Source organism: Peromyscus californicus, unplaced genomic scaffold, assembly GCF_007827085.1.
Source record: "Peromyscus californicus insignis strain IS unplaced genomic scaffold, ASM782708v3 Scaffold_4__1_contigs__length_199733344, whole genome shotgun sequence".
Lineage (NCBI taxonomy): Eukaryota > Metazoa > Chordata > Mammalia > Rodentia > Cricetidae > Peromyscus > Peromyscus californicus.
In genome coordinates, this window is record NW_026294562.1 from 103,270,788 (window position 1) to 103,287,880 (window position 17,093).

At 51.7% G+C, this 17,093-nt stretch overlaps 1 protein-coding gene across 7 annotated transcripts in view; it reads right to left on the reverse strand.

Annotated features, from left to right (window-relative positions):
* The window catches only part of Arrb1 (arrestin beta 1), a 71,933-nt gene that overhangs the window by 21,309 nt on the left and 33,531 nt on the right, over window positions 1-17,093 (reverse strand). For 2 of the 7 annotated variants that reach the window (XM_052714404.1, XM_052714403.1), the window contains exons 1-3: window positions 6,589-6,758; window positions 3,929-3,959; window positions 2,162-2,222 (exon numbers count right to left, since the gene is read on the reverse strand). In XM_052714404.1, coding sequence (XP_052570364.1) covers window positions 2,162-2,222; window positions 3,929-3,959; window positions 6,589-6,644 — 148 coding nt within the window. In that variant the 5' untranslated portion in view covers window positions 6,645-6,758. Of the gene's footprint in view, window positions 1-2,161; window positions 2,223-3,928; window positions 3,960-6,588; window positions 6,769-17,093 lie in introns of those variants that run through there. The other 5 variants (XM_052714405.1, XM_052714408.1, XM_052714406.1 and 2 more) reach the window with 5 other exon arrangements.

A 17,093-nucleotide genomic window follows, 5' to 3' on the forward strand; every position in this document is an offset into this window, starting at 1 on the left:
ACATGCGCGCGCGCGCCTCTAACACATTACCACAGTACCCACTCCCATGCTATCCCTATAACTGACCACTCAGACTATCTGAGAAACAGACATTGAGTACCTTAGTCCAAGGTCATTGGGTCGTCTAAACAGGGATATCCCCAATCTGTCCTCAGGGTCCCCCACCCCCCATGCATACTTTTCTATCCATGATGGGCATCACCTCTGTGCCATGTCCTGCACTGACTGGAATCCTGGGACTCAACTGAGAATAAATACAATGTCCCAGTGAAGGCATTTGCCCCTGCCAGCTGTACTTCCTCAGTGGGGTTGGGGGGAGGGTGACTTGGAGCCAGGCCCTATAGGACAAGGAAGCGTCGCTCACTACATGACCAAAGGACATGACAAGATAGCCAGAAGGAACAGTTCAGCTCTGTGGCCTTAAAGCAGTGAATTGCAAAGTCTGGTAGGAGAGGATTCCCAGAGCTGGTGGCACATGCCCCATCAACCGGCCCTGGGCCCTGGACTAGCACCAGGTCCCCGCCCCAGATGGGATGGTGAAGTAAGGGGAAGACAGGACCAGTTCAGAGAGAGGGCAATGTCATAGACAGAGGGCTTCTTCTCTTTTTCTTTTTTCAAGACAGGGTTTCTCTGTGTAGTTTTACGCCTTTCCTGGAACTCGCTTTGGAGACCAGGCTGGCCTCGAACTCACAGAGATCCACCTGCCTCTGCCTCCCGAGTGCTGGGATTAAAGGTGTGCGCCACCACTGCCTGGCGACAGAGGGCTTCTTAATGAGGCACATGGCCAAACCTGGACAGTGACCTAGGAACTCACTGGGTCCTCAGATCCAATGTGTATACTGAGGATGCAGCTCCCTCCTTCTCTAGCCCTTCCACAGCCTCTGCTGCTCCTTCTAGGGTTATGTTCAACACTGGCCCACAGAGAACTCTCTGGAATCCACTGCCTAAAGCCCCGCACAGGTGAACCCCAGATGAACCGCAGGCCCAGTGCCTCAGAAAAGCCAGTTCTGAAGAAGATGCAAATGGTGGAGTATCAGAAAACCTACACATTGTCCCCAGGCAAGGCTGGAGAGGAAGAGTGGGTGGCCCTGTCCCAGGTCATAAAAGAAGGGGATTGAAGAGGAATGAAGCCAGAATCCGCAGCTTGCAGCCCTGCCCAGGGCCCCTGCTTACAGTCACGGGGTCTTTTCTCTGATGAGCTAAAATCTGCTGCTATGCTCCGTCCTCGTGACTCTGGAACCACAAGGGTCCCTCTTAGCCCAGGGCAGTGCACAAGAACATAGCAACTTCTCTAGGACACCTCCTAAGTCACACACCCCAGTTTCTTCACCTGGCCCTGGCCTCGGTTTACATCACTCTGGTTTGTTCATGACCATCTTTTAAAAAATAATAATGATGACAATTGAACCTCTCTGGCCTCAGTGCTTCCATTTGTAAACCAGGGTGATTCTGGACCTCCCTCATCCAATATGAAAAGAGGCTTGAGGCCAATGTCTTTCTATAGAAGCAGCTGTTCTGAGCATGGGCAATTCACTTCCACAGGGTCACTTAGCATTGTCCTATCTGTGGTGGTGGTGGTGGTAGGGGTAGTTCTGGTACCTAATGGGCAGGGGCCAGGGATGACGGCAAATATCCTGCAGTGTACCAGGCAGATGCCACCAACAAAGAATAATCCAATCCAAGATGGCAACAGTTCCAAGGGCAAGAAACCCTGAACTCAGCCAAGACCTTAGGAGCCGATCTCAGCTGTGACTCAGCCTCTCTGGCAGAGCCCCACTTAGGTGAGGACAGCCCCTCTTTCCAAAATCCTGAGAAGAATTTCCCCAGGAGATAGCAGAGCCAGGGGCTAGAATGCAGACCCTTCGACTCACTAGCTCTGTGACCTGGAACAAGTCGCTGGGCCTCTCTGTTCCTCAGTCTGTCCGGAAAGCAGGAAATACTGCTGCTGCACACTAAGCCTTATATAAACTGTGGCAGCTGCTGTCCATCAGGGCCTCCTTCCAGCCTTGGAGCAGTCAAAGAGGACTCTCTCTCTTGACTAGGAAGGAGCTGCCCAGAAAGAAGCTCGCTTCCTGGAGCAGGAAGCCATGGCCACCCATTCTGGTACCAGGCCCTGGTGGAGGAGATGGGGCTCTTCCCTAGCCCACTGGCCAGCACTCACCCACAGGATCCACGAGGTCAATGTGGTCCACGAAGTCCCGCTTCCCCAGGTAGACAGTGAGCTGGAGAGGAGAGGCACATGAAGATTAGTGGCTATGGGCCAGCACGACACAGGACGCCGACATCTACACACATTTCTAACCCTTCCTGGAACCACAGCAAGATGTGGCCCCTCAAACCTAATATTAATATGCCTAATATTAATGATAGTAGACCTTGGAAAAGTTTTTAAGCAACTCTGCCTCCCAAACCCCTATGAAAGAGTTGGTTTTCTTCCCCTTTTACAGACAAACATACTGAGGCCGAGGGAGGTCTTCAAGCCAAGCCCCCTGAGGAGCTGGAGGGAGAACAGATCAAAACAGGAAAGCAGGGCATCCTGAGCAGGGTTGGTGAGCAGGCAAGCAAGCCACGTGCTCAGTGCAGGTGCTGAGGCTGGCTCTGGGCTCTTCAGCTCTGCCTACCCTGCACTAGGCCGGGAACTGCTCACATGAGTTTCTTCTGGGGCACTGAGGAATCAGGGAGCTAGCTCCTACCCAATCACCAGCCAGCAAGGAGGAGCCCTGAGCCAGCTAGAGCTCCACTGGCTCAAAACTGAACTGAGAGCACCATCCTAGATGGCCCTGCTCCCCAGCCTCCCCGCAGTCCTGACCATTCTGCTCCATCATATTCCTCAAGGGAGACCACATCAGTCCCTTTGACATTCTGCGGCCTCCAGCTGCTCCCATCACCTTAGCCACACCTAAAAGGCAAATCTAAGCAAGCACCCGGTTCAGACAGCTGTGCCTTCCTGAAAACTCCTTAACCATTTCTCTGTGCCTGGAGGGAAGGATGACAGATGGATTTCATTCTAAATACCAAATCTAACTGAATGGTCTAGGAGGCCTGGGGCCCTGGATTGCCAAGGAATCCAAGATAGGGCAGATCCTGGCTCAACAGGAAAGGTTAAAAGATGATTAGTGATGTCTGCTATGGACTCCAAATGGAGACAGAGATGTGCACAAGGCAACCCAGGTGTGTGAGCTGCTAAGCCTGCCCGCAGGACACCTGCCATGGGTCCTGTGTCATCCTCAACTCTGCTCCTTCCGCTCACTTAGAGACTCACTAGCCTGGATGTCCCACACTTCCTTGGATTTTATGCTCCACCCTTTAGTTCCCCCTTTTCACTTAGCTTTGCCTAGAATGGTGTCACCTCCAGAGGAAGCCATGGTTGAGACACACATCCCAGGCAACGTCTTCCAGTCCCTGGGCATCCCAGGATCTCACACTTGGCATTTATCTCAGTACTCTCCCGACCCCCAGCAGGCCCAGCCCAGACCTGGCATAGATGTCAGTACAGCCTGTTTGCTGAACAGAGAGTAAAACAGGATACGGTCTGCAGCCTGTGCAAGCAAGCAAGAAGCCCAGGCCCTGGGAGCCCTGGGAGGAAGATGGACGAGGTGACACCATGCCCTCTCACACCAGGGGACTTGATGGCATCACAGTGGCCAGCTTGTCTCAGTTTCTCACACTCACACTGATGTCTCTTCAGGACAGTCCAATCCATCTCTCCCCAGCTGGGGCTTCCTGAAGCCCCACAGAAAGTTTCCAGGGAGCCCCCCATACCTCCCACGCACCCCATTTGGATTGGGGGCTCCTGAGGAAAGAGCTGTGTCAACCCCAGACAGCTAGCAGTGCCTGTCTCTCCCTGGAGATGCTGCTTCCTTTCCTAGTCCAGAGAGGCGCCCCGAGTGTGGGGACAGTGAGGAGCCAGCACACACCACAGACTCACCTTTCCATTGGGGCTTGCCTTCTTGAACACTCTGTGGAAAGAAAGAGAGGCGAAGCCAGGGTTAATGGATTCTGCCTGGCCAATCTCTTGCAGGCGACCCTGAGGCAGGGCCATAGGTGATGGCCTTGAGTGGCATCCGGGCACCAGCAAAGGCTCAGAGCAAGACAGCGTCCATCCTTCTACCTCTCCTAGGATGATGCCAGGCGCCTGCAGCCCTCCTTCAGTCCTTCGGAGTGGACTGAGGGAGACTCTCAAGTTCACCCAGCTCGTGTACAGGAAAACCCTCGAATGCCCACAAGGTCCCAGGGATCTGACCTCGCCTCCTCCTCTCCCTGTGCACCCCCCACCCCCCGCCACGCTCCCTTAGTCTCCAGGCTCACTGCTCTCCAGCCCCTCTGTTCCTTGCTGTTCCTTATGCACCAGGTGACTCCTCAAAATTTCCCTACCCTGCTCTCCTACCCGGGACAAGGGACACTCTTCCCAAATATCCACTTCCCAATCCCGCAGCTGTCAAGCCCGGCCATCCCGTCCCCCGGTCCTCCTCTCGATTCCTTCTTCCTTTCTTCCCAGCAACCCCTGAAATGCCACATACTCTACTTCTTGCCCCCTCCCCGCCCCCTGTCTGCTCTGCTGGCATGCGTGCTCTACCACAATGGACTCTCTCCTGTCCACAGGTGCATCCCAAACACAAGGGCACACCTCACTATTGTTCCACAAATGTGTGTTAAACGACATCAGGCAGCAAGAGCTCCATAAACACCAGGTGAAACAGATAAACAAACGAACCGTGTGGCTCCACCGAGAGACGGAGGCACAGGAAAGTGGGGGGAGATGCCTGTGCTCACACAGCAGAGCACTGGGCGGGAGGTCAGATGGCAGTGTAGTCCCTAGAGCTTGAAGAGTGCCACTGGCCTTCCATGGCAACCCTTTCCCCCTCCCAGAGCTGTGTCTGGGAGCCTGAGTCTCCCTCACCTACATACCATCAGCCGGTAGACAATTTCTCAGCCGCTGTTGGGGAGAAGTGGAAGAAAAGGAAAACTAGAGAGCCGGGGATGAGGAAAGGGATGGAAAGAAGGAGGGGAGGGGTGAAGAGAGGAGAGACAGAGATACATGTATGAAAATAAAAGATGAACAAGAGACGGGAGGAAAAGAGAACCAGGGAAAGAAAGAGAAAGCCTGAAGCGGAGAGATGGGACAGACCCAGAAAGATGAATCTGCTCCACCACGCTCAGCGGGGTATGCCCCCAATCCTTCCCAGAAGGTGATCGGCAGGCATCCAGGCCTGTGACTGTGGGGTCTCCACAGCCTTGGCCCAGCCTCGCCTCCCATCTGGGGCCCAGGGAATATTGACAGGTCTGAGTGTTGCTTGCAAAGGAGAGTTTGGCCCAGCATTTCCCCAAGGCTCCCCTAGGGGCCCTAGGAGCCTCTTCTCCTCATTATTATTTATCAGTGTTGGGAGTGTGAAGACGCCACAACCAGCCTGGGTGTGATAATTGTTAAAGTAAGGGAAAAATGCAGAGCACTCAGTCTGAACCGGCAACTCCAAGCTCCATGTTCCTCCAGGAAGCCAGAGAAGCGACAACCCTGTAGCTTCCAAGCCTCACTCACCTCCAGCCCTTGGTAGCCCGGGCTCTGAGGGAAAGGAAAGATCTCACACCCAGACAGCATAAACAACCAAGGGAGGGAAAAGGCTGCTGAAAAGGTCGAGGCACACCGAGGGCCAGGAGAAACAACATTCACCAAGCAGAAAGGGAGGGGAGGCGAAGCTCTGGCGAGCCGCTAATTATTTCTCATAGTAGAATGTGTATTCTAACTCCCACTCCACAGAGAACTAACCGGAGGCTCCAGGCAGTGCATTAACTTGCCCAGGAGCAGAGCAAACAAGGGACCAGGTCAGGACCCAGCCCCGCTTCTGGTGGGGCCTCCAGGGACTGGCGCCTTCATCCAACCCACTGTTTCCTACATCCATGTTTCAAAAAGGCAGGAAGAACAGATGAGCGGGGAGGGCAAGGGGAATAAAGGGAAGGTGACAGAGGTGAGGGGCGGAGTGGGGGTGATGAGGGGCAGGAAGCACAGCCATGCACGGGGAATGTCCTGCTGCCACCTTAGTCAGCACCCGAGGCCACCTCCTTCAGGAAGCCCGGACTCTTGTGGCTTCCTCAAACAACACGAGCAGCTGCCTTGTTCTCCGCCGGTGTTTGTTTTTTCCCCACTCACGCCTTTAAGTACTTTTCCCAGGACAGTGCTGATCCCGGACAATCCCATTTCAAAGACTCAGAAATTGGGGCTAGAAGAGGTCACCCCCGAGGCTCAGCCAGTCCATCACACCGCCAAGCACCACCACTCCTTGCCCCCAACACTATCGGAAAAGAGGCTCCACGGAGTATTTTCAGTCTCCACAACCCCACATGGGCAACACCACACGGACCTCTCTGCCTGTGGCGGGCACCAGTTTAACCTAAGCCCATGATCCCAGCCAGCCTTGCAGGGCTGAGCAGCTGCATCTGGTTCACCCCCAGCCCTGCCTGTGCTCTACAACCTAAGCCTCAGTCACAGCTGGGTTCCCCAAAGAGATAGACAAGCAGTGTCCTTCCTGGATAAGGTTCAGGATAGCTCAAGAGAAAGAAGAGAAGGTCCTAATAAGGAGGCCGAAATCTCACGGGAAGGATGAGCAGGCAGGATGCGCTGGGGCTGGAGATGGGAATGGGGACGCCATCGGAGCCTCAAGCCAGAGCTCCCTGTCTCCACCGCTCCTTCTGGGGCTGCAGGTCCTCCTGGCTGCGAGGCTGGCTGTGCGGCTGCTCCATTGTCTCTGTGGACCAGCGCGCTCCGCTTACTCAGGGATTTTTCTGTTCCTCCATCCTTTGGGCTCGCATGTGACTCACACTCCAACCCTGTTTCTACCCTGCCTCTCACTCAGCTTCCCGCTGCTAACTGACTGAATGGCCCAATTCCAAATTCCCAAGAGAGGAATCTGATTGGTCAGCTTTGATTAGGTATCCCACCCCTTGGCCCAATCACCTGTGTCCAGGACTTACCCCGTAGTCCATGAAGCATGAACAGAAGAGGCTCTAGAGATTAGTATGTCCAAACCAGAGGTTGCAATTCTCTGGTTGATTAGGAAGTCTACTTCAAATATTAGGGGATGAGGAGATTGCTCAGTGGACAAATCTCCTGCCTCACAAGCATGAGGACCTGAGTTTGGATCCCCAGTACCCACATAAGAGCTGGATATGGCAGTGTGCGCCTGCAAGTCCAGCACTGGGGAGGCAAAGATAGGCAGTTCCTGGAGGGGTTCTCTGGCCACACAGTCTGGCCTACATAAAGAGCTCTGGATTCAGAGAAAGCGCCATGTTTAGTGAGAGACCCTGTTTCAAAAACTAAGGTGAAAAATGACAGGGGAAGACACCCATAGCTGACCTCCAGCCCCCACATTCATACACTCACACACATGTGCACAGACACATACAATACACACATACACAGAGATTTTTTTTTGAGGCAGGGTCGTACTGTGTAGTCCTGGCAGGCCTGGAATTCACAATACAGACAGGCAGGCCTTCAGACTCACAGTGATACTCCTGCCTCTGCCTGCCAGGTGCTGGGATTAAAGGCATGCACTCCTATGCCTGACTATATTTGAGGGTTGTTTGTTTGTTTGTTTTCAAGACAGGGTCTCACAATGTAGCTCTAGCTGTCCTGAAACAACTCACTGTGTAGACCAGACTAGCCTCAAACTCAGAGATCCTCCTGCCTCTGACTCCTGAATGTCACCATACTCAGCTTTATTTTTTGTTTTTTTAATGAAATGGAATGGACTATAATATAGAAACGTGCTACAGGCAGCAAAGATGTAATAGATACTCCTATAGGTACCACCAGGATTCTGACTCCCTGAGGCTGGATGTATGGGATACCAAGCATCTCCCTGCCTGTGGAGTTAGACACCACCTTGTGGCTTATTCTGATCAATGACATAGGAGTACATTGAAATACCACATGCCACTTTCAGCCAGATGCTCAGAAGGGGGATGTCCATGGGTCTCCAAACCCCTCATACTCATTTTCTGTGGCTGCCATTACAAAGCCCCACACATTCAGTGGCTTCAAATAACACAATTATAGTTCTGTGCTTCAGAAGTTCAAGGTGGGCCTCCCTGGGCTAAAATCAAGGGGTCAGCAGCCCTTGGTTCCTTCTGGAGGTTCTAGGGACAAATCTGCTCCCTACTCTCTCTGGCTTCTAGAAGCCTCCTCCCTCCACCTTCAAGCCACTGAAAGAAGGTAGGCTAAATTCTACTGCATCACTCAGATCTGCCCTCCCTTTCTTTTCAAGACAGTTGAGATGTCACGGGGCCCATCTGGGTGATCCAGAATGATCTCTCTATTTTAAGGTCATCAGATTAGCAGCCTGAAACCCATCTGCAGCCATCATTACCCATTGCCACATAGCACAACATTCAGAGGCTCCAAGGAGTAGGACCCCGACATCTTGGGGCAAAGTATTGCTTTGCCTGCCACACTATCTTTCTTCTGTTGCTAAATTCAGAAGTGTGCTGGATTTTCTGCTACATGGCCATCCAGACAGAGAGGCTTGGGTCTTGTCAGATATATGATTTTAAAATTTGAAATCCTGAGCTGGGTGATGGTGGCGCAGGCCCTTCATCCCAGCACTCGGAGGCAGAGGCCGTTGAATCTCTGTGAGTTGGAGGCCAGCCTGGTCTACAGAGCAAATTCCTGGACAGGCTCCAAAGCTACACTGAGAAATCCTATCTCGAAGGAAAAAAAAAAAAAGAAACAAAATTTGAAACCCTGAGGCATTTGTTACTGCAGCAGACCAGCTGGAACCTAACACAGGGAATGCCTATGGTAAACCGACCCTAAAATTCACAGGGGAACGCCAGGGAGCAGACTTGCCAAAATAATCTTGAAAAGAATAGACAAATTAGGAAGGCTTGGACTTCTCAATTTCCAAACTTACTGCAAAGATACAGTGATTAAGAGGGCTAAAGAACACATATTGCTCTTCCAGAAACTCTGAGTTTAATCCCCAGCACCCAGATCATGCAGCTCACAGCCACCTGTGACTCCAGTTCCAGGGGTATCTGACTCCTCAGGCCTCTCCAAGTACCTGCACACATTTAACAACTATAAATTATTTTAACAATAGAGTGATTAAGGTTGTATGGTACTGATGACATACAGATCAATAAAAGATAATTAACAGTACAGAAATAAACCCATATATTTGTGGCAATTTATATTTATTTATATTCAAATCATGGCATCTTTTATGATTCTTGACAACAGAGCTAAGACAAGGTGGGGAAGAGAAAGAACAGCCTTTCTGTCTGTCTGTCTGTCTGTCTGTCTGTCTTCCTTCTTTCCCTCCTTCCTTCCTTCCTTCCATCCTTCCTTCCTTCCTTTTTTCCTCTGTATGTATCTCAGGCTGGTCTCAAACTCCGGGTCCTTGTACCTCAGCTTTATAGGTGTGAACCACTACACCTGCTAAAATAGTCTTTTCAACAAATAACAGAGGGACTAGATGTCTACATGCAAAGAAATGAGGTGAGGCCCCCTACCTCACACCGTACACGAAATTGGCTCAAAATGGACCAAAGATTCCAATGTAAAAGTTACTGCCATGAGACTATTAAAGAAACTATTAAGTATGTAAATCTTCATATCCCTGAATTTGGCAATAATTTTGTTTTGTTTTTCAAGACAGGGTTTCTCCGTGTGGTCTGAGCTGTCATGGAACTCACTTTATAGACCAGGCTTGCCTTGAACTCAGAGATCCACCTGACTCTGCCTCCCGAGTGCTGGGATTAAAGGGGTGTGCCAAATTATCACCCAGCAGGCAATAATTTCTTAAATCTGATACCAAAATCACAAGCAGCTAAAGGAAGGAAAAATAAAATAAAGATTTATGCTAAAGGAGTTACTATCAAGAAAGCAAAAGAGAGCTGAAGAGATGGATCTGTGGCTGGGATCACTTGCTGCTCTTTGCAAGGGACCTGAGTTTTTTTCCTAGCACTCACAGTTTGGCAGCTCACAATCACCCATAATGTCAGTTCCATGGGATCTAGTACCCTCTTCTGACCTTCAGGAGTTCATGTGTGTGTGGATGTGCACACACCCACCAATCAATCAGTGCTAATCCCTCACACCCACTGAGATGACTGCAACAAAGAAGGACAATATAACTGAGGTGACAAGAACCTGGAGGAAGTGGAACCCCTGTGCATTGTTGGGAACATAGAGTGGCCAGCAGTGCAGCCTCTTTGAAAGATTCCTCCAAAAAGCTAAACTGAGTTCAGATGTGACCCATGTGGTCCACTCCTGGGAACAGACCCAAGAAAGCAAAAAACATCTTTAAAAGGTTTACCCCTGGATGTCCACAGTAGCATCCTTTAACGTAGCCACAAAGAGGGAGAAATGCCTGGTTGATGATAAAGTGAGTGTGTATTTTAAATGCGGCAGACAGCTACAGTGGAATATTACCCAGCCACAAAACGGGACAAAATACTGATCCATGCAACAACATAGATGAACCCTGAAGGCAGTGTGTGTGTGGTGGGGGAGAGGCCAGGGGTCAATTTCCAGACACAAAGGTGAAGAAGGTGGCTGAGGTCACTGGGTGTCTGAAAGATCCAGAGTATCTGGGCATAGCTGAAGAGTGTCCCCAGTGCCTGGGCAAACCCCAGAAGGGCAAGCTGAGCTAGAGAAGGAGCCATTGTTTCTGGAGAGTCATGGTCATTTTTATGTACACCTGAGTCTTAACACAGCAGGTAGATAGCTGTGAGGGGCCTTGAGTGCCGAGCTGAGACACTTGGAACACATCCAGAAGGCAGTGGAGAGCCGCGGACATTGAGAGAGAGGGAGGATGGTGGGCTGGAACCAAATTCTGGACACAGACACCCCCTTGAACTCATAGCTTCCCCCTGCATCTGCCCCTGCTCCCGCCCCCCTCCCAACCCCTCTCCAAAGGCAGGATTGGCTCAGTTGGGTGAGGCAGGGACTATGCAAGGGGGCATTACTTCTCAGATGCAGCCGCCCTACATTCTGACCCACTTTCTTGGGTGTGAGAACAGCCATCAGGGAACAGGGAGGCGTGAGGAGCAGGTGGCAGCGGCAGCAGACACTCAGAGGGCCTTTCGAGATTCTCCCTGGGTGGAGTTGTTTGTGCTCGTCTGCTCCTCTGCTGTGAGGAAGTAGCCGAATGGAAGGCCTCACGTGCTCAGCCCACCTGCTTCTCAGGTCAGCCCAGGAGGGGAGACAGGAAATGTCACCTCATCTCACAGACCTCCCCACTGTCGGGGGCCTGAGAGGTCACAGCACAGCCCTGGGGGAGGAACCAAAGCCTGGGGGAGAAACCAAAGCCTGGGGGAAGCAGCTACTTGCACTGGAGCCAGAAAACTGGCTCTGACTTGTCACTGTGTCCCAGCCAGCCTGAAGTGAGCGCCCTGGGCTTCTGCCATCCTGCCTACCGTTGTAGGCCTTCTCAAAACTTCACAAGGATGCCCTCGGGCCCGACACAGTCCCTGGGCACAGAGTAATGTCTAGGAGGCCTGAGGGCTGGGGGCCATGGATGGGACTCTGTCAGATTTACCTGTAATTATCCAGGCAGACAAGCCTCCAGTCTTTACTCACATAATCTCCTGGCCATGATCCGGACTGGAGAAGATTTACAGGGTAGGACAAGCATGGGGTATGTGGACTAGATTCTGTCCCCTGGACACAGGAGAGCACAGCCCATCTTCTGGGACTCTATGTCACTGGAGTTTTCCCTTCGGAAAACCAAGGACTAATGCAAATTTTTCTAAGCTGCCTGGCATCTGAACACAATGGCACCCACAGAGGGCCTGAGCCTGCCTAGCTTTCCTGAGGGTTGTTAGGTAGAGGCAGAAAGGAAAGGTATCAAAAGAAAGGGTCCAGAAATTCAGGCAGGTAGACCACACCTGACTCCAGTTTTCCATCAGCTCTAAGGCTCCCTCCCTGGTATGGAGGGTACGGAGGACCATCCGCCCTGCACCTGGGAATAACAGGGAGACTTGAACCCTAATGTAGACTCCATAATGGGAGTGGGCATTGCTGGTAGTATACTTCCTATGGCTATCATCTTACCCTGGCCACACCAACACTCTCAGGTGAGAAAGTAACCATCCCAGCAGGAGAGAAGACTGTTAAAGAGAATCCTATGCCACTAGACCGTGAAAACAACAGGCCCCCTTTTGGGAACAGGCCTGTGAGCCTCCAGGACACCTACAGTGTAGATGGGGTGCAAAGAACAGACACTCCACAAACAAATCAAGTCCTCACTCACAGGCACAGTGGGAGGATGGGAGGGAGTAGCCCCGTGTGCCCAGCCACATCAGAACCTTTCTCTCTTCCCAGGGTCGCCCTCAGCACCCACACCAGCCAGCAGGGACACCAGAGATGTTGTCTTTCTTTTCCTGTTGCTGTGATAAAATGCCCTGGCAGAGCCAACTTAAGGACAAAGAGTTGATTCTGTCTCACAGTTCAAAGGCATCGTCGGTAATGACAGGGAGGTCAAGGCTTCAGGAGCCTGAGGCAGCTGTTCACATGGCAACCGCAGTCAGGAAGCAGAGGGTCATGGATGCCTGTGCTCAGCTCACTCTGCTTTGTATACAGCCCAGGGTAATTCACTCACAGTGCACAATTCTTACTAAACATAATCAAGATGACCCCACACTGGTATGCCCAACTAATCTCATGACCCTAGATATCGAGTTGCTAACTGAGTTAACTGTCATAGATGAGAAAGGAGGCCAGGAACTGACTCCTCCCTCCAGGCTTATTTTCCTCTACACACAGTTCCTGCTTGACAAATACTCTGAACGAGTGGCCAATTGAACCAGTCACAGACCAGCTCTGAGACCCAGAAACGGGACCTGGGCCATGCAGGAAATTGGGTTGATGGCCTAGACGTCAGGAGGTGCCTAGCAGACGCTCAGCTCAGAGGGGCCAGAACCAACAGGGTACCACACACAAGACAGCTGGCCCCTTGTTTTTACAGTAAGAAGTTCTTACTCTGCTTTTTAAATTTATTTGTTTATTTATTTGTTTATTTTTCAGGGGGTGAGACAGTGTCTCGCTCTGGCTGTCCTGGAACTCACTCTGTATCTTAGGATGGCCTTGAACTCCTGTTCCTCCAGCCTCTGCCTCTGGGATACCTGGGTGACATATATACATCCCCATGCCTGGGGGAAGACTTTATTGGAAACACTGCTCGTACTTTACTTTGATTTGCTTTGATTTTGCCAGTGTGAGTGTGCAAATGTTCAGAAAACGGAATAACACACTATAGTATATTAAACGCAAAGACAAATTCAGAAGCATCACTCCCTTCCCGTTCTAACAGTTCCGAAGGTGTCACAGGGGATCCAGCAGAGAGGCTCCTCTCTGCCTGGGGCAGCCACGCTGTGGCCAGTCAGGGAGCTGAGAGCCCTCTGCTGCCAGGGCTTCTACGGGGACAGCGTCCTACTGCCTAAGGGACAGCTCTTGTCCTGAGGAAGAAGTTGGTCATGGTGCCTGCAGTGAACTGGAGCTGGCTTCTCCAGATGCCTGGGAGCTGCCCAGCACCACAGTTCTGGGGATTTCTGAGCTTATTGTCACACAGCCTTCGTGAGAGGTTCTAAGCGAGGAGTGAGGTTTCAGCACAGGGGACATTTGGAACATGTGGTCATTTTTTGTTATAATTTGATTTCCAGCTGCTTGCCCTATGCACAGGGCAGACCTGTCCAGCAAAGGTTCTCACTACTAGCCCCCATCGGTCCCATGTCAAGAAATCTCAATCCACACTGAGTAAATGACCTTAGAAACAAGGAAGCCATACTCAGCCCCATCACTTCCATATCATCTTACTGGATTCCTCTTCTGTTCTTGAGGTTAGTTATGTCTACTGTGCCCTGTGCAGTGGTGCCTCCTGTTCAGCCCTCTCAACCCTACACCCAAGGGCAATCACGCCGGCAGCATGAACTCCACAGTGGGAGAATCTGCTCTACGGGAAAGGTAAGGCTTGAAATTCCCCACACACACACCTTTGTTTTCTTCCAATGAGTCAGTGGTCCTCAGGGCAACATTGGGTGTAGCCCTAAGTGAAGTAGAATCCCCTCTACTCCAGCTCCGGTGCAGGGGGGTATCAAGGTACCAGCAGCATGCAAGGACCAGATCATGGTCATGTGTACACACTCTACCTCACATACACACAGAAACCATGCAAACAGCAGACACTCTGACACATCCACACAGGCACACCACATGATGCACTAACCACACCACGCACACATTGCAGACTGCTACCACACACCCTCCCTGGCACACACCATCCACACAGCACGTAAACACACATGTACTCCTACAGTAGTGCTCTACCCTGCAAGGAGTAACTGCAACCATGACAAAACCAAGGAAAGGCACTCCTCCTGATGCCCCACCCATCTGAACACTGTCCCTGTCCTCATCCTTCACGGTCCACCCAGCCCCATTCTCCAACAGCAGCCTCCTAATGCAAAAGTCTCAACCTTCCCTCAGGAAGCATCAAGCTCAGATGTCCCCTTTCAGTGTCCCTGGAGGCTCTGGCCTGACGATTGGTCAGTGCTGCCTCAGGTCTGGCTCTGAGTAGCTCTGGTGCTGAATTTACCTCTGCCTTTCCTAGAGCCCACAGCCATCAGCACCCTGCAGAATTCCATCACTTGGAGCACCTTGGCTGCCACAGACACAGTTAATCCCAAAGCTTTCTCTCCAGCTAGACCATGTTACTAGTGCTCAGGCAAGCCTTAAGCAACTCCTCCCATAATGCTCTCCTACTGTGTGCTCTGCCCTTCCCAGTCCAGCCCAGCCCAGCCCAGCCCTGCCCTGCCCTGCCCATCTGAGCCATCACCCAGAGGATGTGCTCTGTGCACCTCTCAGGAACCAAGGGAAAAGTGATACAAAGCCACAGAGAGAGGAAAACAGCTGCTTCCTGGCCGGGCAGATGAGAAGTCTTACCCCATTTTGCAGACACAAGCCTCAAGACTCAGTGGTGCCACAGCGCAAGCCCCAGAGGGAGCAGGGCAGAGACAGGGCCCCTCGGTGAGACCCAGAGCTGGGGCTCTAGGCAGCCGCAGCCAAGCTAGCCCTGCAGACGGCTCTCCCCAGCCCCAAATGAGGGTCAGTTACAAAGAAAAGGAAAAGGCGTTCCTGCTACGCGTCCTGTTTCCTCTCCTCCTCTGGCCTTCTTGGGTCATAGAGAGCGGATGTCTCCGGGCTGGTAGAACTTGGCTTGTGCAGTCAGCCAGTGGTGAGGGTCTCTCGGAGCCTCCCTCTGCCTCAGCAACACGGACTGCATGGAGATGGGTTTCTAGAGTGCCCCTCAAGTTTCTCTTCCTTGGCGAAGGGAGCCTCTACGCGTTAATCCTTTGTGAGTTAAGTCACAGGCAGCACCTGACTCTACCATAAAGACACCTCCTCCAGGAAGCCTTCCCTATCATTTTTGCTTGCTGCAGGAATCCCTCTCCAGTCCCCTGTCTTTGCTCCTATATCTGACTGCTCAGATCATTCTTCACCTGCTGTCTGTGGGAGCTGGACTCTCTAGAAGTCTGGCAATGGAGGGGATCCCAAAGTCAGAGCCCACCTGTTGAGCACAAGAACAAAATGTGCCTGCCTGTCATCTAGGAGTCCTTCCTGAGGGCAGAGGTCAGGACCCCAGACAGCATCTCCCTGAGAGGAGCGGCCATGACTCCTCTATCAGATTGGATGCTCCTAAAGGACAAAGGCCATGCCTCCATCCTCGGACAAGAGGACTACTGTGCTTGTAGTGGATAGAGAGTTCCAGGGACCAGGAGCTGAGTTTTCCCATCACACCAGAATTCCTCTCCTGGCAGACATATGTGCCTTCTCCTCCATCAGATCAGTAGCTCGCCTCTTCCATCAGACCTACAGCCCCACAGCTGTTCCAGAACAAACCAGTTCAGACAAAGACATAGTGATGAACTCTCTTCTAAGGAAGAATTGGAAGGAACCTTGCCCGGGGCCCCATGCCAACTTCCAACCCACACTTCAACTAAACTGAAACTTTCACGTTATTCTTAAGGCAGTCTGGTCAAAGGTCTAGGCAGAGGTTATCAACTGTCAAACTCCTGGAGGGATGGTGACAGTGGTGGGGAGATGTCCCCGGAAAGGGGGGTGCCAATCAGACTGTGCACCCAACTCTGGTCTTGTTGCAACTGTATGTCAGGTCTCTGCGGTCAGTAATGCCACCTCCCCATCTCCAAATGATGCTGCACCCACTCCTGGCTACAGTGACATGAAGCATCAGGAAGAATGGACAGTGGGGGCTGTCCTAGGTCCGTCTTTGAAGGCAATACTGGCCTTCCCTGGGGGATGTCTCTGCCCCTGATCCAAGTAGCCTTCATGTCCTCTTCCCTACCTCCACCAGCTCCAGGGGCAGCTATTAGCATCAGTCCACAGAGTGCTTGCAACACCTCTTAGGAACTCAGCCTCGTGTGTTCCAAGGACAAGAGGTAGAAGCAAAGGCTGAGGACCCCAGGCTAAAGGTAGAATCAGGGCAGGGTCTGAAATCAGACCCCAAGATCAAGGCCCAAGCTGCCCAGAGCCAGCAGACTGAATGTCAGCTGAACAGGTGTTCAGCAAAGTGGCTGAACTCTGGTAATGATCTGCATCTCTTCTTAATCAGAAATTATTGCAAAACAGATGCCTCAGTGTTTACTAAAAGCCAGGCACTATTCTAAATACTGCATTAACTCATTTAACAATCAACTGTTATGCCCTTTCAACACACACCGCATGATACACTCTTATTGTCTCCAACTGGAAACTAGCACACTCGATAAACAGTCACCCCAAGTAACAGTGTAGGAAATGAACAATGTAAGCAGTTCAAAGCAGATTAAGAAGTCAAAAGGAAGCTGAGTGGTGGTGAGAGGCGCCTTTAGTCCCAGCACTCAGGAGGCAGAGGTGGGTGGATCTCTGAGTTCGAGGCCAGCCTGGTCTACAGAGTGAGTTCCAGGACAGCCAGGGCTACACAGAGAAACCCTGTCTCGAAAAACAAAATAAACAAGTCAAAAGGAGGGTCTGGGAGATGGCTCAGAGGGCAAGGATGCTTGTGGCCAGACCTGAAACACACAGGGTAGAAAGAAAACAC